At 44.7% G+C, this 22,625-nt stretch overlaps 1 protein-coding gene across 3 annotated transcripts in view; it reads right to left on the bottom strand.

Annotated features, from left to right (window-relative positions):
* Positions 1 to 7,263: 7,263 nt before the first annotated feature.
* The window catches only part of LOC143767628 (uncharacterized), a 120,533-nt gene continuing 105,171 nt past the window's right edge, over positions 7,264 to 22,625 (bottom strand). For 2 of the 3 annotated variants that reach the window (XM_077256064.1, XM_077256066.1), the window contains one exon: positions 7,264 to 15,137. In XM_077256064.1, the coding sequence (XP_077112179.1) occupies positions 13,135 to 15,137 (2,003 nt within the window). In that variant the 3' untranslated portion in view covers positions 7,264 to 13,134. The remainder of the gene's footprint in view (positions 15,138 to 22,625) is intronic. The other variant, XM_077256065.1, reaches the window with a different exon arrangement.

Raw genomic sequence — 22,625 nt, 5'->3', positions numbered from 1 at the left:
TGAATTCCGGGATATTGGGGTAACTACTTTTTAGGATATTCCAATGTCTTCTAATGGTAGACTGCACTAAACCGGAAAACGGATGGAAGGTGGAGACAAAAGGAATCCTTTTCTGATCGTCTATTGGTCTAGTGTTGGAAAGGTTTCTTTTGGCTTCTGTTAGAACTCCCCGAGGGTACCCCCTCTTGATGAACTTCTGTTCCATTTCGGTGAGTCTGATTTTTTTGATTTCCCTGTCAGAGACAATTCTCTCTATCCTATGAAACTGTGATTTCGGAATGGAGTTCTTAACTGAGGGTGGGTGGCAGCTCGTGAAGTGAAGGAGGCCATTGCGATCAGTTGGTTTGGTGAACAAGTCAATTGCTAGGGTGCCGTCTCTTTCCTTATATACCAGGGTGTCCAGAAAGCTAATTCTGTGTGTGTCATGATGTCTAGAGAATTTAAGTTCGGGCCAGATGTTATTGATGTGTTGGTCAAAGGAAAGGAGTGACTCAATGGGGCCATCCCAGATACAGAATATGTCGTCGATGTATCTCCGCCACACCCTACAGTGGTCTTTAAACAGGGGATGATCGTACACATAATCGTTCTCAAAGGCTGCCATATAGGCCACGGCATAGGGGGGCGCTACGTTCGCGCCCATTGCAGTGCCTTGTTGTTGGGCATAGAAAGTGTCCTGCCACATGAAGTAATTTTCTTTAAGTACTAAACCTAAAAGGTCAGCACAGAGATGACGTATTTTAATGTCTACTTTATTCTCACTCAAGAGTCTGTCCGTGGCTGCCAGGCCTTTCTCATGTACTATTGACGTGTACAGACTGTTGACGTCCCAGGTGATTAGTAGGGAGGACGGGGCTATGGGGCCTAAGGACCTAATGACCTGTATGAAGTCATTGGTGTCCAACACAAAGGAACGTGTGGTTTTGATTAGCGGTGTCAAAATCTTTTCAAGCACCATGGATAGAGGTGACAAGACAGAGTCGGTCAAGGACACAATGGGCCTGCCCGGTGGTTTGTTTAATCGTTTATGAATTTTAGGCAAAATGTAAAAAATAGGAGTGATGGGATCTTTTTTGATAAGGAATTCCCTCATTTTGCTGTCGATAATACCAGTTTGAAAATGAAAGTCTATAATCGGTGCAATTTGTTGGATCAGTCGGTTTAGGGGATTGTGGGGTATTACTTTATAAACCGTGGTGTCATTTAATTGTCTAGTGACCTCCTCAAGGTAGTCAGTCCTGTCCATGATCACTGTCGCCCCACCCTTATCAGCTGGTTTGATTATGAGAGACTTATCTGACGCTAGTTGCTCCAACGAGAGTTTCTCTGAAAGTGAAAGATTAGTCTGGAACCGGAACTTCCCCCGGTCCATATCGCGAGTCAGGTTATGAATGTCTCTTTCGACGAGGGAAACGAAAGTTTCCACTGGTGGGTTGGATCGTGGAGGCATGTACTCACTGCGGGTTCGTAGCCCCAGATCGTGAAGTTCAAGTGAGGTCTTGTCCTGCCTTGAAGGATTCAATGCAGGAGGCAATTCCGAAAAGTGGACACGCAATCTGAGGTTCCGGAAAAACCTCTGTAGGTCCATATTGAGTTCGAACGAGTTGAACTTGTACATTGGGCAGAAGGATAAACCTTTCTGGAGTACAGCCAACTGATGTGTGTCCAGGATTTTTGAAGAGATGTTAACTACCAGCGGGAGGTCCTTACCTGCGAGCGTGTCGCCATCTGGTTTCTGGTTTCCCCGGCGGCATTGGTCCCCCCGCCTCGTTTTCCCCTTTGACGGCCACGATTGTGCCCTAAAAAAGAAGAAGAGTGGAAAGTGGAAGAGTTTGAGGTGCCAGGTCTGCTGTCGATAGAGCCAGATGAACTTAAAGAGCTGTGTCGTCTGGAAGAATGGCGAGTATCTCGCCACTGATAGACCCGGTTCTGTAGGTAGTCCTCGGTATCCCGTAAAAATTTTGACCTTTTCCTCTTTTCTACTTCCATTCTGTGTGACTTCAAGAGATCTTGATTCTTCAGTTTGAGTTCCTGGAACTCTTCCTGGGGCATGGTACTGATCAGTTGGTTTTCTATGGCACTTATTTGATTGTTCACCGTTTCCAGGTTCTTTTGGAGGTAGGACAGAGTTAGAGTCATTAGATCTGCTGAACATTTGTTCAGGATATGTTCAAACTTGGTGCAGTAATCTTTATCTTCCCTGAAGAAGGTCGGTTGAAGAGAGACCCGTAGGCCCCGTGGGATCCTCTGGACTCGGAGGTACTCAGCTATAGTGACGATATGCAGTTCCAGGTTGACTGCTCTTCTGGACTCACGTTCCAGATCACGATTCTTTAACTCTTTCGTGGGGATTTGTAGGAAGTCGCTTGGAGCGGTTACTTTGGAGAGAATGTCCGCCGCTTCTGTTGCGTTAAAGGAGAAGGTTTCACTTGACATCGTCCTAGGTGCTCGTGAACGGATTCAATATGTAGTGTAGTAAAGCACGGCACTCTGGGTATCTGGGAGGTGCTCAAGTTAGGTATCCAACCCGTGGTACATAGGCAATAATATACTTGGCACTCAGGAGAATTTTGTGGTGAAGTAAAACATGATTTATTCAGTGCATCCAGTTCAACATGAACGTTTTCGGTACCAACATAGGACTATCGACAGCAAAATGAGGGAATTCCTTATCAAAAAAGATCCCATCACTCCTATTTTTTACATTTTGCCTAAAATTCATAAACGATTAAACAAACCACCGGGCAGGCCCATTGTGTCCTTGACCGACTCTGTCTTGTCACCTCTATCCATGGTGCTTGAAATGATTTTGACACCGCTAATCAAAACCACACGTTCCTTTGTGTTGGACACCAATGACTTCATACAGGTCATTAGGTCCTTAGGCCCCATAGCCCCGTCCTCCCTACTAATCACCTGGGACGTCAACAGTCTGTACACGTCAATAGTACATGAGAAAGGCCTGGCAGCCACGGACAGACTCTTGAGTGAGAATAAAGTAGACATTAAAATACGTCATCTCTGTGCTGACCTTTTAGGTTTAGTACTTAAAGAAAATTACTTCATGTGGCAGGACACTTTCTATGCCCAACAACAAGGCACTGCAATGGGAGCGAACGTAGCGCCCCCCTATGCCGTGGCCTATATGGCAGCCTTTGAGAACGATTACGTGTACGATCATCCCGTTTAAAGACCACTGTAGGGTGTGGCGGAGATACATCGACGACATATTCTGTATCTGGGATGGCCCCATTGAGTCACTCCTTTCCTTTGACCAACACATCAATAACATCTGGCCCGAACTTAAATTCTCTAGACATCATGACACACACAGAATTAGCTTTCTGGACACCCTGGTATATAAGGAAAGAGACGGCACCCTAGCAATTGACTTGTTCACCAAACCAACTGATCGCAATGGCCTCCTTCACTTCACGAGCTGCCACCCACCCTCAGTTAAGAACTCCATTCCGAAATCACAGTTTCATAGGATAGAGAGAATTGTCTCTGACAGGGAAATCAAAAAAATCAGACTCACCGAAATGGAACAGAAGTTCATCAAGAGGGGGTACCCTCGGGGAGTTCTAACAGAGGCCAAAAGAAACCTTTCCAACACTAGACCAATAGACGATCAGAAAAGGATTCCTTTTGTCTCCACCTTCCATCCGTTTTCCGGTTTAGTGCAGTCTACCATTAGAAGACATTGGAATATCCTAAAAAGTAGTTACCCCAATATCCCGGAATTCAGTAAGCCCTTTCTCTCATGTTTCAAGCGGGCAAGGAATCTTAAAGACAAACTGGTGAAGGCAGACATTGGTTCAAGCACAGTGGTCCCTAGACAAACTTTCCTTCAAACCCAAAGACAGGGCACGTTCCCCTGCTTGAATTGTCTTCAATGCAGTAACATACAGAAGGGCCCCTGTGTCTTTCACCCACAAACTGGGAAGGCGATTCCCATAAAAGGATTCTACACCTGTGAATCCACGTTTGTGGTATACCTCATAAAGTGCCCATGTGGTTTGGCATATGTGGGGGAGACCACCCAAATGGTGAGGGATAGAGTGGCTCAACACAAGTCCACGATCCGATGCAATAAGACTCACCTTCCCCTCCCACATCATTTTTCCGAGAAAAATCACAGCATTGCTCAACTTCGTTTCCAGGTTCTGGAACAAATTGCTGTCCCTAGAAGGGGCCAGAACCGTATTAAAATGCTCCAGAAAAGAGAAGCATTCTGGATTTATACGTTGCAGACTTTAGAACCCAAGGGACTGAATAGGGACTACGACGTCTCAGCTTTTTTGTAAAATTACTGTGAAGATTGTACTGTAATTTCGGCTATGTTTATCATGCTGTACTGATTTTATTTTCCTTGTTTTATATCCTCACAGAACCGTTAGCTGCACTTCTATGCACCGAGCACCATCCATTCTTCACATGGTACAGTATATCTAAGTCATGCCATAGCAATATAGAGTATTAATATTGTCTCTATATTAAAATTATGTGACCGCCCGTTTTGGATCCCCCTAGAGTTCAGACGGTTTAAAACCCCTTAAAACTCCTTAAGTCTACATGGGGTCCCATTATGTTATCAACCTGTGACTAACAATCCCCCTTTGTACACAAAACTCTTTCATACGGTAGCTTTATTAACACTCCGGCTCTCCTATATTGTAACATCCTATAGTCTCAACACATAGAAAAACTTGGCTCTGCATTTGCGCCCTGTACGCCCCTTGTGACAGCCACTGGTCCGGCGCATGCGCGCCCGGCACCTGTCACGTGACGCCGATGACGCAGCGGGTCAGCTGACCCCCTGCCGACGAGCATTTAACCCGGAAGTACCGCTGGTAAGCCAGCTTCTCCGGGAGGGCTCCCTGCAGCACGGCGCTTTCGAATCGCAGCAGCACCAGGTATGGCGACGCTAGGCTATTCCGTTGGTCCCCCTGTCTTGTTTGTACATCCAGGACTCCTCATTTATTTGAAACCACCTTTTTCCCTGCAGCGCTCCCCACATCAGCGAGTATCTCGCCTGTCCACAGCGCTTCCTCATTTTTTCTGCTAAAGGTAATGTGTCCTTGCATCTAGCACTCGCCATGGGTCATCATTAATACCTCCTGGCATTTACCCTCATTTATACCTCCTGGCATTTACCCTCACTGGCCATATGTGATTTTCCTTATTGTTATAGGCCGTACTACACCTCCTGGACCCGGTCTGATATTAGAACCACGTGTGGGCCCATTCAGACACGTTGTGTAGTCCAGGTACTTATACCACACTGTATATATGTGTGGGGGGAACATCTCTCGCCTACCCTCATCACATCATCAGGGGTTCGATAGCCACACCACCCACTACAACCCTTAGGCAGCTCAGATGGTCACACTTCAAGGTCACCACTCATCATGGTGACCTTATGCTATATTCCAGCACTTATTCTCAATTTTGGCAGCTTGATATCTGTACATACCTTCACGTACTATCTGATGTTTGTCACATACGTTATGCATCTGTGTTCTTGTGTTTTAGGCAGCTTACCCCGCATGATCCTGGGGCATTGTCACCAATTAATTCCCCACTCTGGCGGGCCACCACCCAGGCCTAAGCATGATGATCTTGTCGTTTATCCGTTCATCAACACATTCACAGCCCGCTGTATCCCCACTATGAAACTCACCACTCACGGCTCACCAAATCAGGATTCACCAAGTCCGTCACCATTGTTGTTGTGTTTTGGTAAATCTACCAGTGATGTTTGGTTTTTTGTGCCATATATTTCTAATGAGAATGCATTTGTAACCTTAATGTGCATCATGTTTTCTGCAATTTGTCTCTAAAAAATCTTTTTTGTTATTTTTGTATATGTATATTGCAGTGTTCAAAAATCCTGTCTGATGAAGGTCCTATGTTGGGACCGAAAACGTTCATGTTGAACTGGATGCACTGAATAAATCATGTTTTACTTCACCACAAAATTCTCCTGAGTGCCAAATATATTATTGCCTATGTACCACGGGTTGGATACCTAACTTGAGCACCTCCCAGATACCCAGAGTGCCGTGCTTTACTACACTCCTTATTGTAATATCACATGCCACCACTGGTAAGCCATACCTAAGTGGGAGACATACAAGGAGTCCTTCTTACCTCCCCGGAAGAAGAACAGGTGAAACGTGCGTCGGGGTGGGACAATCGCTCAGGCTTCGGCACGCCACTTGGTAAATATACTTATACTCATTTCTACACATATATACCCGCACTTAGGGGACTCTGATTGGATTTGGAATTTGTAAGAAGGACTCCTTGTATGTCTCCCACTTAGGTATGGCTTACCAGTGGTGGCATGTGATATTACAATAAGGGTTCAGGCTACTATGTACTACTGTCATCATGATTATGAGTATCCATAGCAGTGTGGTATAGTAAGAAGTATATATGTATAGTGCCTCAGACCTGGGTGATATTTTAGTTGCATTGTGAGGTACCTTGTTTTTATTTATGTCTAAATTCAGCTTTAAGATCAGTCTGGGTCTAAATGAGGCAGTGTACTCTGCACTGAAAAAAGAAAAAACTGTATCATGTCCCACAGTGGTTATTGCAAGGGAAAATGGAGACGGCCTCATGGAAGCACCGATGGGGAGGGGCCCCATTCCATACTGCGCCTCGCACCTCTATCGGAGGAATGAGGGATCTTCAGTATGTCTCACTCCTCTTGCTGCACGCCACCCAGGTGTCGAGGCAAGCCAGGTTCAGCAGGGCAGGTAGCCACAGGCGCCGCTGTCGCATCGCAGCAGGACTCACCCCCACGGGCGCCGCTCCTCTCAACTGTGGCCGTGAAGACAGCTCATCTGTGCAATGACCGCGGACGTATGGTCGGAGCAACCACAGGATCCGGTGAGTATTGCAGTCAGGCGTTATTAATGGGGGAGACCTGCGGCACTGTTCCAGCGGGGCCTGGGATGGATCCCGTTCTCACGAGGCCCCTACAAGCGGCAACCACAGGGCTCACTCTTCCAGGAGCTTTCCGTAGCCTCCTGGACAACCACTGCTGTTCGTTTCCCTTGGGGCACAGGGGGAAGCAGTTCCCGGCTGATTTTATGCTTAATTGATTTTTTTAGATCAGTAATTAATAGGTTTTTTGGCCTGGGGATGGGAGCTAATGAAGCACACGTCCGTCCTTGCAGCAACCCAGGCCACGCCCCCCTGCTCTCCTTTTAACATGGGCAAAACGCTACTCAGACAACATAGGATGAGGGTAAAACAGTGTACCAATGCTTTATTGAACCACAAAACAGGCAGATAACACATAGAACAGTCCCAGCACAATACCCAAGATGGAGCCCAGGATAGAGTCTCACTGTAATGCCACTGCAGCGCAGTGTGCACAACCTTCACCAGGGGGAGCTGGTGAAGGAAGAGAGGTTGCGCTTAGTGTCACACCACAGTGCAGCAGTGCAGATGCCACTAGATGGCGAGAGTGGGCAGACGAGCCAACAAACAAACCCCGGCCTGGATGATGACACTCACCCTTCCATGGACTCACTGGGAAAATAGCTGCTTTGACTTCAAGGGTCGCTACCCCACCTTTGGCACACACAGAGGGGAGGTAATGACAAGCGTAGGAAGATGACAGTTCATACAAGGTACAAGGCTAGTTGATTCAAGGATCACAACTTGGCTCCATCTTTCAGGGTCGACTACGCCACATGTGGCATGCACACAGAGAGGAGATAACAAGTGTAGGAAGATGACAGTCCATTGAGTCCATACAAGGTACAAGGACAGTTGATCTGAGGATCACAACCTGGCTTCTCCATGGTTCAGTGATGGTCAATGGAGCAGTTCTGTATTCTTCCAACCAAGGCTGAAAACCCCTAGGTTGTTTCCTATAGAATGATAGATCCAAGTCCCTTGTGAAGATGTTGTGGCTGCTGTACTGTCTCTTGTCCTTTGGATGTATAGATGTCTTGGCAGAAACTCTCTGGCTGTTTCTCTCTCAGTCTCTTTATCAGAGGCATGTAACCTATTTTTAGACTTAACAAGTGTCCTTCATTCAGCATTTACATAAAGGGTAAGAATGGAGATGAGATCAAGTAGGATTACTTGATTAGTTAAACAATTTGCAGTTTTTCCTTCTCTTCTTTAGAAGTCAACAAACTGGCTCCATAACACAATGCATAATTATCATATCAGCAAACATCAGTAGTGAATTAAGGATAAGCACACAATGAAAGTCAATATTACAGGCTTACACAAACAAAAGTCTGTTTTCTTGACCAACCTGAAATCAAAACTTAAATTTAAAGCCAATATACAGATAGCATTCTATTATTCGTTGTTTGCTAAAAAATAGTCAACTGGTTAATTAAGATACAATGCTGTATATGTTCACAATGCCAAAAGCAAAAAAGATTGTTTTTAAAAATATTAAAAAATATATAAAATCACCCCCCCTTTTGCCCCATTCTAAATAAAACAATAAAAAAACCAAACATACACATATTTGATATAGCAGCATTCAGAATCGCCCGATCTATCAATCTAAAAAAATAATTAACCTGATCGCTAAATGGCGTAATGAGAAAAAAAATGTCAAAATGCCAGAATTCCTTTATTTGGTCGCAGCAGCATTGCATTAAAATGCAATAAAGGGTGACCAAAAGATAGTATCTGCACCAACATGGTATCCATTAAAAACATCAGCTTGGCACACAAAAAATAAGCCCTCACCCAACCTGAGATTATGAAAAATGGAGACGTGACGGGTATCGGAAAATGGTGCAATTCTTTTAAACTTTATCTACTAAAGAGGAGTTATTTTTACTGATACAGAGGGTATAGAAAGTATTCAGGCCCCTTTACATTTTTTCACTCTTTGTTTCATTGCAGCCATTTGGTAAATTCAAAAAAGTTCATTTTTTTCTCATTAATGTACACTCCACACACCATCTTGACTGAAAAAAACAGAAATGTAGAAATGTTTGCAAATTTATTAAAAAAGAAAAACTGAAATATCACATGGTTATAAATATTCAGAACCTTTGCTCAGTATTGAATAGAAACACCCTTTTCAGCTAGTGCAGCCATGAGTCTTCTTTTGAATGATGCAACAAGTTTTTCACACCTGGATTTTGGGTATCCTCACCATTCTTCCTTGCAGATCCTCTCCAGTTCCGTCAGTTTGGAAGGTGAATGATGATGGACAGCCATTTTCAGGTTTCTCAAGAGATGCTCAATTGGGTTTACATCAAGGCTCTGACTGGGCCTGTCAAGAATGGTTTAAGAGTTGTTCTGAAGCCACTCCTTTGTCATTTTAGCTGTGCGCTCAGGGTCATTGTGTTGTTGGAAGGTGAACCTTTGACCAAGTCTGATCCAGAATACTCTGGAAGAGGTTTTCATCCAGAATATCTCTGTACTTGGCCTCATTCATGTTTCCTTCAATTGCAACGAGTCGTCTTATCCCTGCAGCAAAAACACCCCCACAGCATGATGCTGCCACCAAAATGTTTCACTGCTGGGATTGTATTGGGCACGTGATGTGCAGTGCCTGGTTTTCTCCTCACATGCCGCTTAGAATTATCACCAAAAAGTTATATCTTCATCTCATCAGACCAGAGAATCTTATTTCTCATAGTCTGGGAGTCCTTCATGTGTTTTTTTTTTTAGCAAACTCAATGCAGGCTTTCATATGTCTTGCACTAAGGAGAGGCTTCTGTTGGGCCACTCTGCCATAAAGGCCCCACTGGTGGAGGGCTGCAGTGATAATTGACTTTGTGGAACTTTCTCCCATCTCCCTAATGCATCTGTGGAGCTCAGCCACAGTGATCTTGGGGTCCTTCTTTACCTCTCTCACCAAGGCTCTTCTCCCATATTTGTTCAGTTTGGCTGAACGGCCAAGTATAGGAAGACTTCTGGTGGTCCCAAACTTCTTCCATTTAAGGATTATGGAGGTCACTGTGCTCTTAGGAACCTTGAGTACTGCAGAAATTATTTTGTAACCTTGGCCAGATCTGTGCCGTGCCACAATTCTGTCTCTGAGCTCTCTGGCCAGTTCCTTTGACCTTTTGATTCTCATTTGGACTGACATGTACTGTGAGGTCTTATATAGACAGGTATGTGCTTTTCCAAATCAAGTCCTATCAGTTTAATTAAACACAGCTGAACTCCAATGAAGGAGTAGAACCATCTCAAGGAGGATCACAAGGAAATGGACAGCATGTGACTTAAATATGAGTGCCTGAGCAAAGGGTCTGAATACCGTATTTTTTGGATTATAAGACGCACTTTTTCCCCATGTACCTTACCGTTACCGCTGCTGCAGGCCACAGGCTGGGATGAAGGGGTGTCCGGCGTTGCTGCTGGTGTCTGGCACTGCTGTCCATTGCTCTGCGGATGTCTCCGGTGCCTAGTGGCACTGCGGAGGTGTCCGGCGCTGCTGTCCGATGCTCTGCTGGTGTGCGGGTTCGTGGCCGGTGCTGCCCGATGCTCGATGCTGCTGCTGCGGCGGTCTCCGGTGCTCAATCCGGCAGTCCTATGGTTTCCTGTGTGGTGGACTCAAGGAAAATGGCAGCCGGGGGAGCAGCGCATGCGCAGGAGATCTAGGCACCGAGCTCTTGGGAGGTGAGATTTCAGTGCTGAAATCTCATCTGCTGAAATCTCTGTGCCGAGATCTCCATCTGCGTATGTGCCGTCCACTGGGCGGCCATTTTCCCGGAGTCCACCTCACAGGAAACCATGGGACTGGCCTTTCACAAAATGTTGGCAGAGCTCGGGAAGCACCTGAGACCACCACAGCAGCACCGGACAGTACCGGTCAGGAACCCGCAACACCAGACACCAGCAGAGCAACGAGCAGCAGCGCCAGGCACCCACAGCACCGCTGGGCACCGGAGACAACTGCAGAGCACCGAGCAGCAGCGCTGGACACCCATAGCACTGCCGGACGGACACCCCTTCATCGCAGCCTCTGGCCTGCAGCATCACCCCACTCCTGCCTCCTCCAGCAGCGACCCTGGGAACCCGCTTCCCCGCAGCCACCACCCCCAGTAAGAAATAAGACTCATGGATTATAAGAAGCACAATCATTTTATTAAAACAAAATTTCCTATTTTTCTCCTCAAAATTTGGGATGCTTCTTATAATCCGGAGCGTCTTATAAAGTGAAAAGGACGGTACTTATGACCATGTGATAATTCAGTTTTTCTTTTTTAATAAATTTGCCAAAATTTCTGTTTTTTTTTCAGTCATGATGGTGTGCAGAGTGTACATTAATGAGAAAAAAATGAACTTTTTTGTCAGCCACCAATTGTGCATGTTCTCCCACTTAAAAAGATGAGAGAGGCCTGTAAATGACATCATAGGTAGACCATAATTACGAGAGACAAAATGAGGAAACAAATCCAGAAAATCACCTTGCCTGATTTGGCAAGATTTGTTTTTGCAAATTATGGTGGAAAATAAGTATTTGGTCACCTAAAAACATGCAAGATTTCTGGCTCTCACAGATCGGTAAATTCTTCTTTAAGAGGCTCCTCTGTCCTCCACTCATTATCTGTAGTAATGGCACCTGTTTAAACTTATCAGTATAAAAGATACCTGTCCACAACCTCAAACAGTCACACTCCAAACTCCACTATGGTGAAGAACAAAGAGCTGTTGAAGGACATCATAAACAAAATTGTAGCCCTGCACAAGGCTGGAAAGACTGAATCTGCAATAGGCAAGCAGCTTGGTTTGATGAAATCAACTGTGGGAGCAATAATAAGAAAAAGGAAGACATAAAAGACCACTGATAATCTCCCTTGATCTGGGGCTCCACGCAAATTCTCAGCCTGTGGGGTCAAAATGATCACAAGAAAAGTGAGCAAAAATCCCAGAACCACACGGGGGGACATAGTGAATGACCTGCATAGAGCTGTGACCACCGTAACAAAGGCTACCATCAGTAACACACTATGCCGCCAGGGACAGACGTGTCCCCCTGCTTAAGCCAGTACATGTCTGGGTCCATCTGAAGTTTGCTAGAGAGCATTTGGATTATCCAGAAGAGTATTGGGAGAATGTCATATGGTCTGATGAAACCAAAGTAGAACTGTTTGGTAGAAACACAACTTGTCATGTATGGAGACAGAATGCTGAGTTGCATCTAAAGAACACCATCCCTACTGTGAAGCATGCTGGTGGCAACATCATGCTTTGGGTCTGTTTCTCTGCAAAGGGACAAGGACGACTGATTCGTGTACATGATAGAATGAATGTATCGTGAGATTTTGAGTGCAAACCTCCTTCCATAAGCAAGGGCATTGAAGATGAAACATGGCTGGGTCTTTCAGCATAATAATGATCCCAAGCACACCACCAGGACAACGAAGGAGTGGCTTCGTAAGAAGCATATGAAGGTCCTGGAGTGGCCTAGCCAGTCTCCAGATCTCAAACCCATAGAAAACCTTTGGAGGGAGTTGAAATTCAGTGTTGCCCAGCAACAGGCCCAAAGCATCACTGCTCTAAAGGAGGATCATGGAGGAATGGGCCAACATACCACCAACAGTGTGTGCCAACCTTGTGAAGATTTACAGATAAAGTTTGACCTCTGTCACTGCCACCAAAGGATATATAACAAAATATTGAGATGAACTTTTGTTAATGACCAAATACATATTTTCCACCATAATTTGCAAAAAAGTCTCCTGATGAGACGTCTTTGGTGAGGTCGATGAAACCCGTAGAAATGAGAGGCTTGGAGACGAGTGTATAAACGTCACTGCACCCTATATTCCGAGATGTGGGGTATATGTTTTTCTATTACTCACTTTCTGACTAACCTTCAGGGGGTGAATTATGGGTATAGTTTTACAACTGGAATTAATAACGTTTAGTTTTATCCTTTTGTCAGCAAACATGAGGAATGACAAGAGACAACCCATTTAAGAAGATCCGATTTTGGATAAAACTATTCCAACATTATGAACATAAAAAAGGCTTCTCCCCTCTCTGATGTTTATTAACAGTTGATTTGCAAGTAAAATATTTCCCATATTAAGAAAATGAAAAAGGCTTCTCTGATGTCTAACAAGAAGCGCTTTCCGATTAAAACATTTCCCCGAATTCTGAACAGGAAAAAGGCTTCTCTCATGTGTGAATTCTCTGGTGCTTAACACAATATGATTTACTGTTAAAACATTTCCCACATTCTGAACAGCAAAAAGGCTTCTCTCCTGTGTGAATTATCTGGTGCTTAACACAATCTGATTTATTGTTAAAACATTTCCCACATTCTGAACAGGAAAAAGGCTTCTCCCCTGTGTGAGTTCTCTGATGGACAACCAAATTTGATTTCTGTGCAAAACATTTTCCACATTCTGAACAGGAAAAAGGCTTCTCCCCTGTGTGAATTCTCTGGTGCTTAACACAATCTTTTTTACTATTAAAACATTTCCCACATTCTGAACAGCAAAAAGGCTTCTCTCCTGTGTGAATTATCTGATGCTTAACACAATCTGATTTATTGATAAAACATTTCCCACATTCTGAACAGGAAAAAGGCTTCTCTCCTGTGTGAATTATCTGGTGCTTAACACAATCTGATTTATTGATAAAACATTTCCCACATTCTGAACAGGAAAAAGGCTTCTCCCCTGTGTGAGTTCTCTGATGGACAACCAAATGTGCTTTCTGTGAATAACATTTTCCACAGTCTGAACAGGAAAAAGGCTTCTCCCCTGTGTGAGTTCTTTGGTGGGAAACAAACTGTGATTTACGTGCAAAACATTTCCCACATTCTGAACATGAAAAAGGCTTCTCTCCTGTGTGGGTTCTCTGGTGCATAACAAGATCTGGTTTATTGTTAAAACATTTCCCACATTCTGAACAGGAAAAAGGCTTCTCCCCTGTGTGAGTTCTGTGGTGGGTAACAAACTGTGATTTACGTGCAAAACATTTCCCACATTCTGAACATGAAAAAGGCTTCTCTCCTGTGTGGATTCTCTGGTGATTAACACACTCTGATTTATTTTTAAAACATTTCCCACATTCTGAACAGCAAAAAGGCTTCTCCCCTGTGTGAGTTCTCTGGTGGCGATCAAGAATCGATTTATGATTAAAACTTTTCCCACATTCTGAACAGGAAAAAGGTTTCTCCCCTGTGTGAGATCTCTGGTGGATATCAAGAGCGAATTTATGATTAAAACATTTCCCACATTCTGAACAGGAAAATGGCTTATCCCCTTTGTGAGTTCTCTGGTGGGTAACAAAACTTGATTTAGTTGCATAATATTTCCCACATTCTAAACAGGAAAAAGGCTTCTCCCCTGTGTGAGCTCTCTGGTGGCTATCGAGAGCCGATTTCTGAATAAAACATTTCCCACATTCTGAACAGGAAAAAGGCTTCTCCCCTGTGTGAGATCTCTGGTGGATATCAAAAGCGGATTTCTGATTAAAACATTTCCCACATTCTGAACAGGAAAAAGGCTTATCCCCTTTGTGAGTTCTCTGGTGGGTAACAAAACTTGATTTATTTGCATAATATTTCCCACATTCTGAACAGTAAAAAGGCTTCTCCCCTGTGTGAGTTCTCTGGTGGGTAACAAAAGTTGATTTCAGTGCAAAATATTTCCCACATTCCGAACAGGAAAAAGGCTTCTCCCCAGTGTGAGTTCTCTGGTGGGTAACAAAATTTGCTTTCTGTGCAAAACATTTCCCACATTCCGAACAGGAAAAAGGCTTCTCCCCTGTGTGAGTTCTCTGGTGTATATCAAGTGCTGATTTATGTTTAAAACATTTCTCACATTCTGAACATGAAAAAGATTTAGCTCCTCTGTGAATTCTCTGGTGAGTAACAAAATGTGATTTCCATGTAAAATATTTCCCACATTCTGAACATGAAAATGGCTTTTTTGCATTAGGAGAAGTTTGTTTTTTATTGCCTCTTTTTGGACTTTGATTTTCCTTAGTAGTCGGTAATAAATCAGAAGGGACCTGCTTCATAGGATCGGATGACAGATCTTTGCTGTAAATGGAGGATGGTATGTCTGGAGTAATAGCAATCATTTCAGTTTTATCTTGTAGGATCTCAAGATCATCGGATTTAAAAATTGAAGATATTAGCTGTCCCTCTAATCTGGTCCAGTCATCTGCTAAGAAAAAAACTATTTTTTAATAAAATATCCTTGAGTTTTATATTTTTGAACATTTCTACTTAAACTATCCATAAAAATGGCAAGCTATGTAAAAAAACTTTAATTATTTATTAAGACAATGACAGTCTTGCAGTGTGCTCAAACAACATTTAGGATCCCTGTATTTAGCAATACTATAGCGAGAATTTATGGTGTGTGTCTCCTGAAGCACAATTTTGGCACTATATGTTGGGTAATAAAATGGCAAATGTGTAATTTTCCACTCTCCAACATCACTACCAAGACAACGACAGTTCACAGTCTAATAGAAAACCTTGTTGGATGAACCAGTAATGCATGGTGTTCAACTGCTTGTTCATTATGCCTCCCAAATATCAAATAAAAAGAAACTAGTGTTATGTAAGCGAAAAAAATACCAATTCTCTCACAAAAGACAAGTCCCCACTCAGGTCTATTATCTGTCAATGGAAAAGCAGAGGTTCCCACACTGTTAGTAGCTCAAAGGCTATTGAAAAGCAACAAGGTTTCCATAAACCAATTCAGCAAAATCAGCTCTCACTTCTGAGTCTTCCAGTGTGCTCAAACAACATTTAGTATCACTGTATTTAGCAATACTATAGTGAGTAGAACCCACTTAATTTATAGTGTGTGTCTCCTGAAGCAGAATTTGAGCACTATCTGTTGGGTAATAAAATGGCAAGTGTGTAATTTTTCACTCTCCAACATCCACCGTGTGTTAATTTACAAAAAGTGGCTGTGGAGTCAAAATATTCACTCCTCCTAAGGATTCTAACCCTCAGTGAATTAATTTATGAAATGGAATCACTTTGTGGGGATTTAGACTGTTCTGGTTTTCTGTCATTTAGTTATATTAGGGCTTCTGCATTTGATGTGTCCAATCTCATCTGGGATCTGTTCCTGCAGTTCAGCTGGAAAAATCTACTCGCTACTACAGCCAATTGGAAAGTACCACACCCTACTAAAGCTCAAAGCATATTGTCAGAATCTGCCTGATACAGCATTGTTCTCCTCGGGTTCAGTCCTCTGTGCTCAGCTAGCGACTTGTGTATTTGTTTCCTGTTCAGACCATGACCCATTTACTGACTACTCGCATCTTCTGATTCTGTATTCTGTCCTTCTAGTTCTGACCCAGCTACCTGACTATTCTTCTCGCCATCTAACACCACAGCATAGCAGGTAACACCATGGTCCAAGCCTAGGGGTCCCTTTGTAAGTCCAGATTCCATGTAAGGGTGTTACAGGGTCATGAGCAAGGCAATCTTTGGGATATGGAAAGCAGAGAAGATAGTGCCAAGCTTTTTCATGGTGGACATCTTTTGAGCTGTCAAGTGACCACGAATAATGCTCTCAATACATTGGGTCTTTAACCTATTCCAGCAAGATCTGTATTCAAATAGCTAAGTGGCGCTCCTTCCCTTCTGAACACTGCCATGTGGCCAGACAGTAGTGTACAACTGTATATAGGGTATTGTGCAAAGCTGGAAAATAATTTGAAAGATCCTTTTGTTTTCTATTATTCTTTTTGAAGAATTCCAAACTTACCACCACATAAAGTGACACAGATATGAAAAATGGGGCCTGATTAGGAACTACTGAAATGATCAAGCTCAACAGTCTTCATCAGTAATAAATGAGTAACTAGTGGTGAAACCTTTTCATTTAGTAACATCAGGTGGAGATAGGCAGCTGGAAACTTCATTATTTCTTTTGTGTCAAGCACTAGTGGATTATCTCTTAATAGTGGTGAAACCTCTCTGGTGTAATTAGCATATGGGTCTCGGAGACTTCACAATCTAAACTATCGTAAGTTCCAATATTTTCGGTCAGATGAGTTTCTAGAAGAAATATTAGGCATTTAAAGAGAACTGTGTATAAGGCCGGTTGAACACGTCCTGATATTTCCGGTATCGGAAAAAACGGTACCAGAGATGTCCATGTGTGTAATACTTGTGGCACACGTGTGGCAACCGTGTGCCACTTGAGTGCAGCATCAGTACCACATGGACGGCTGGCAGGGAATAAGCGCTACAGTAAGCACTGTTCTCCAGCGCCGGGTGCTGAAGATGCTCTCATCAGTCTCCCCCTGCTGGGAGGAGAATTATGAGAGTTATATTAAAGTCAGAATGATGACAGCAGGTGGGGGCTTTTGGGACTATTACTCCCATCAAACTATACCTGCTGCTAAGAACAGTGACAGCAGGAGCGGATGATGGGGGTATTTCTTACCCGCCACCTGCGCTATAACTAAATAAATTGGTGAAAAACCCAGCGTGGGTTCCCCTGTATTTTCTTTAACCAGTCTGGCAAAACTCACAACTGGAGGCTGCAACCCTCAGTTTTCAGCTTCAGCAAAGGCTGGTTGTCAAGAATAGAGGGGTCCCCACACTGTTTTTTTTAATTATTTAAATAAATAATTTAAAACAATTATATGGGGGTCCCCACATTTTTGACAACCAGCCTAAAAATAGCAGACCACAGCTGCCCAGAAATGGCTTATCTATTAGATGCACCAATTCTGGTGCTTTGCCTGGCTCTATCCACTTGCCCTGTAGCGGTGGAAAGTGCAGTTCATATTTGTGGGGTTGATATCACCCTTGTATTTCCAGGTGACATCATGCCCACGGCTTAGTAATGGAAAGGTGTCTATGAAACATCTCTCCATTACTAATCCTATAGCTAATTGGTAAATAAAGACACAGCCAGAATAAAGTCTTTCATTAGAATTAAAACAAAACACAGTTGTCGTTTTTATTTAAAAATAACAAACACAGAATTCTCATGGTGATCTGCTGTGAAGTCACTTAGCTTGAACTGTGGAGACCTCATCACTGAATATTTCCCATGGTCCTGAGGTCACTGCAGTTCAGCCTGACTGGGAGCCTCAATGATGTCACTGCTGGTTAATGATGCTGCACTCGCAGCAGCTCATTCACCAGTAGTTCTCAGCCTGGACGGTCACAATTTTCACCATCCAGGTTACCAATTAATTATTCCCCAGACGTGGATTACGGCATGGGACAGAATGACAGACAGGTTTGGTATATTGTTGTTTTTTATTTTATTTTTATTACAGGAGAACGAGGGCTTCGGTGGAAATAGGCGTTAGGTGAGTATAACTGTGTTTGTTATTCTTAAAACAAAACACAGTTTTCCATTTTTATTTATTTCGAATAAAAGACTTCATCCTGGCTGTGTCTTTATTTACCATGTAACTATGGTGTTCGTAATGTATAGACACCTATCCATTACTAAGCCACGGGCTTGATGTCACCTGACAATACAAAGGTGACATCAACCCCAAAAATATAAACCCCACTTGCCACCACTACAGGCAAGTGGAAAGAGCCAGGCAAAGTGCCAGAATTGGCGCATCTAATAGATGTGCCTTTTCTGGGTAGCTGCGTGCTGGTAAATGTTTAATCTGTATTTGTAGTTATCTGTTAATGAGATTCTCGTGCTTTAGGGTGATAATGTTGCTGTGGCTTGGGCTGTGGCCGGGGCTTTATGTAGTGCTCTGTGTACATATTCATCTGTATTGGCTTATGACAGGTGTGACAAAACACTCCGGGATCGCCTTTGCTGGGGTCAAAGGTCACGTGGTTTGTGCAATAAACTCTAAGGCGTACAGCAGGATTCTGAGTAGACTGACCGTAGGTCAGGTTTATTAACGTGAAAGCAATCATAAAACAAAAAAAACCATAAAAATAAATCCTTAGCCTGTCCGGCTCTAACTAAACAAATACGGTGCTATCTAACAACTGGGGGGGCTTCTCCCACCCAGCTAACATTACACAGTTCATGAGCACAGCTCTCACTCACGTTTTTCCCACACAGACAGGCATTCTGTGTGCCCCAGGCTGACGCCTGATTCCTCCAGCTGGTCATCTTTTAAACCTGCACTTATTAACCCATGAGTATGCTGAAGACACTGAGCAGCCTAACTCACATAGGACAGGTATCTAGGCGAGATATACCTGCCCCCAACTACCAGACCGACATGACTCTTACATATCCCCCCCTGCTCAGACCACTCCGGTCGAGCAAGGACACTCCCGAAACAGTGCACTTGGGATAGGGCATCGGCGTTTCCCATGTGCGCCCCTGGGCGATGCTCTACTGTGAAAGAGTAGGCCTGCAGGGCAAGGAACCAGCGAGTTACCCTACTATTACGGTCCTTGTGGAGGTGCATCCACTTGAGAGGGGCATGGTCCGTGACCAGCTTAAACTTCCTACCTGCCAGGTAATACTTGAGGGAGTCGAGAGCCCATTTAATGGCTAGGCACTCTTTTTCAACCACGGCATACCTCTGCTCATGTACATTTAATTTCCGGCTGAGGTAGAGGACCGGGTGTTCCACTCCGTCCTTCACCTGGGAAAGTACAGCTCCGATACCAGTATCAGAGGCATCAGTTTGCACCACAAACTCGCTGCTGAAATCGGGAGTCACTAGTACGGGCTGAGAGCACAAAGCCCGTTTCAGGCTGTGGAAGGCCTCTTCGGCCGCTGAAGTCCACTTTACCATGACGGAATCCTTCCCTATGGTAAGATCCGTCAAGGGGGTGGCAATGGCTGCAAAGTTGGGTATGAACCTGCGATAATAGCCGGCAATCCCCAGGAACGCTTGAACTTGTTTCTTGTTCACTGGCTGCGGCCAGCTCTGAATAGCCTGAATTTTGTCGATCTGGGGCTTAATCACTCCTCTGCCTATCACGTAGCCCAAATATCGGGCTTCTTCAAGCCCGATGTGACATTTCTTGGGGTTCGCAGTTAAGCCTGCTTCTCGCAGGTCATCAATCACCGCCTGTACTTTCTGGAGGTGAGTCCCCCAGTCCATGCTGTAAATTACGATGTCATCGAGGTAGGCAGAAGCGTACTGCCTGTGGGGCCTCAAGACTCGATCCATCAGTCTCTGGAACGTTGCTGGTGCTCCGTGAAGTCCAAATGGCATGTAGATATACTGGAACAGACCTTCGGGTGTAGCAAATGCCGTCTTTTCTCTGGCCGCCTCGGCCAGAGGGATCTGCCAGTACCCCTTTGTTAGATCCAGGGTCGTAATGTATCGGGCTTTACCAAGCCGGTCGATCAACTCATCGACCCGGGGCATAGAATACGCATCAAATTTAGAAGCCGCATTCAGTTTCCTAAAGTCATTACAAAATCTTATGGAGCCATCCGGCTTGGGTATCAACACGATTGGACTGGACCAAGCGCTGTGCGACTCCTCAATGACTCCTAAGTCCAACATTGCCCTCACTTCCCGGGAGACGGCTTCACGGCGGGCTTCCGGAATCCGGTAAGGCTTCACATGGACTGTGACCCCGGGTTCTGTGACGATCTCATGTTTCACCAGCTTAGTCTGGCCAGGTTTTTCCGAGACAAACTGTCGGTTCTGTAACAAAAACTGCTTCACCTCAGATTTTTGTCGTTCCGAGAGAGTCTCGGCAATCTGCACCTCCGGTACGGTAGGTGCGCAAACCGGGCGGGGTATATCCACCGCTAGGGCAGAGCGGTCTTTCCAGGGTTTTATCAGATTCACATGGTAAATCTGTTCTGGCTTTCTTTTACCAGGCTGGTATACTTTATAGTTCACTTTACCAACCCTCTCCATGACCTCAAAGGGGCCCTGCCATTTCGCCAGAAATTTACTATCCACCGTAGGGATTAGGATCAACACCCTATCCCCGGATGCAAAGGTATGGACCTTAGCACCTCTATCATAACTTTGCCTCTGGGCTCCCTGGGCCTGTAACATATGGTCCCTAACAATGGGCATGACCGCAGCAATACGGTCTTGCATTTGTGTTACATGGTCGATCACCGTTTTAAAGGGAGTGACTTGACCTTCCCAGGTTTCTTTTGCGACGTCCAACAGACCACGGGGACGATGTGCGTACAATAGTTCAAAAGGCGAGAATCCTGTGGAAGACTGGGGAACTTCCCTAATGGCAAACAGCAAATAGGGTAACAAGTAATCCCAGTTCTTCCCGTCTTTGTCTATCGCCTTCCGGAGCATTTGTTTTAAGGTTTTATTGAACCGCTCAACCAACCCATCTGTTTGAGGGTGATAGACAGATGTACGCAATGGGTCTATTTGTAGGAGCCTACAGAGCTCCTTCATCACCCTTGACATAAAGGGAGTCCCCTGGTCGGTGAGTATCTGTTTAGGAATTCCCACCCGACTAAACACTTGTACCAACTCTTTAGCAATCGTTTTGGTAGCCGTGTTTCGTAAAGGGATGGCTTCCGGGTAGCGAGTGGCATAGTCCACGATGACGAGAATATGTTGGTGCCCACGTGCAGACCGGGGAAGAGGCCCAACCAAATCCATCCCAATTCTCTCAAATGGGACTCCAATGACAAGGAGAGGTACCAAAGGGCTACGGAACCGAGTTTTAGGTGCGGAGATCTGGCACTCTGGACAGGACTCACAATAGTTACGCACATCACTATGTAAGCCGGGCCACACAAAACAATGGGATATCCTTTCTGTGGTTTTCTGCACCCCCAGATGTCCCCCCATTATATGTCCGTGGGCCAGGTCCAGTACCTTCCGCCGATAAGGTTTGGGTACCACTAACCGTTGCACAGTGTCCTCCCCTTTTTTCTCTACCTGGTAGAGCAAATCATTTTCAAGAACCATATACGGGTATGCTAGCCTGGTGTCAGGTTCTACGGGTACCCCATCTATTATTTTTACGTTTTTCCTAGCCGGAGCCAGAGTAGGATCTTTCATTTGCTCGCTGTGAAAGTCATCCACCTGGACTTCCAAATCTGGCAGGCAGGGGGCTGGATGGCTACCTGCCCCCGCCTCTCGCTGAGTTTCCTCAGTTTCCTCAGTTTCCCCCGCCATAACTGAGAAGGGGTACTTAAGGTTAGATTCACTAATCTCCCCAGCAGCATCTTCCTGTGGGGTCTCCTCCAGGAGCTCGGGACCTCCAGATAGCATGGGAGAAGATTCACGGTTACAGCTACCGTGAAGGAGCAACTGATTCTCCCACAACTGCCAGAAATGAGGAAAATCCCTGCCCAGGATTATATCATGTAACAATGCGGGAACGAGTCCCACTTTGTGTTGCACAGACCCATAGGGAGTGGAGATACATATGACCGCTGTAGGATATGAGCAGGTGTCACCATGCACACACGTTACAGAAAATTTATCAGACGGACCAGATGGAAGTGCCACCAGACTGGCTTTCACCAGAGTCACCACACTTCCAGAGTCTAGTAATGCCACAACATTTTTCCCATCAACAGATAATTCACACAGGTGTTTCGCTGTATCATTTTGACCCGCATTCACACTTACTAGCCGTGTAACCAAAGACATGCGTTTCTTAGAGTCCGTAACGTCGCACTGCATGGGTTCAGTGGTAACAGGACAGTTCGCAGAAACATGGCCCTTCTCATGGCAACGGAAACACCTAACAGGCCCCCTATTGAAACCAGAGTCCGACACCCTTG

The sequence above is a fragment of the Ranitomeya variabilis genome, chromosome 4 (assembly GCF_051348905.1).
Source record: "Ranitomeya variabilis isolate aRanVar5 chromosome 4, aRanVar5.hap1, whole genome shotgun sequence".
Taxonomy (NCBI): Eukaryota; Metazoa; Chordata; class Amphibia; order Anura; family Dendrobatidae; genus Ranitomeya; species Ranitomeya variabilis.
This window is presented reverse-complemented; position numbering and strand designations above follow the sequence as displayed.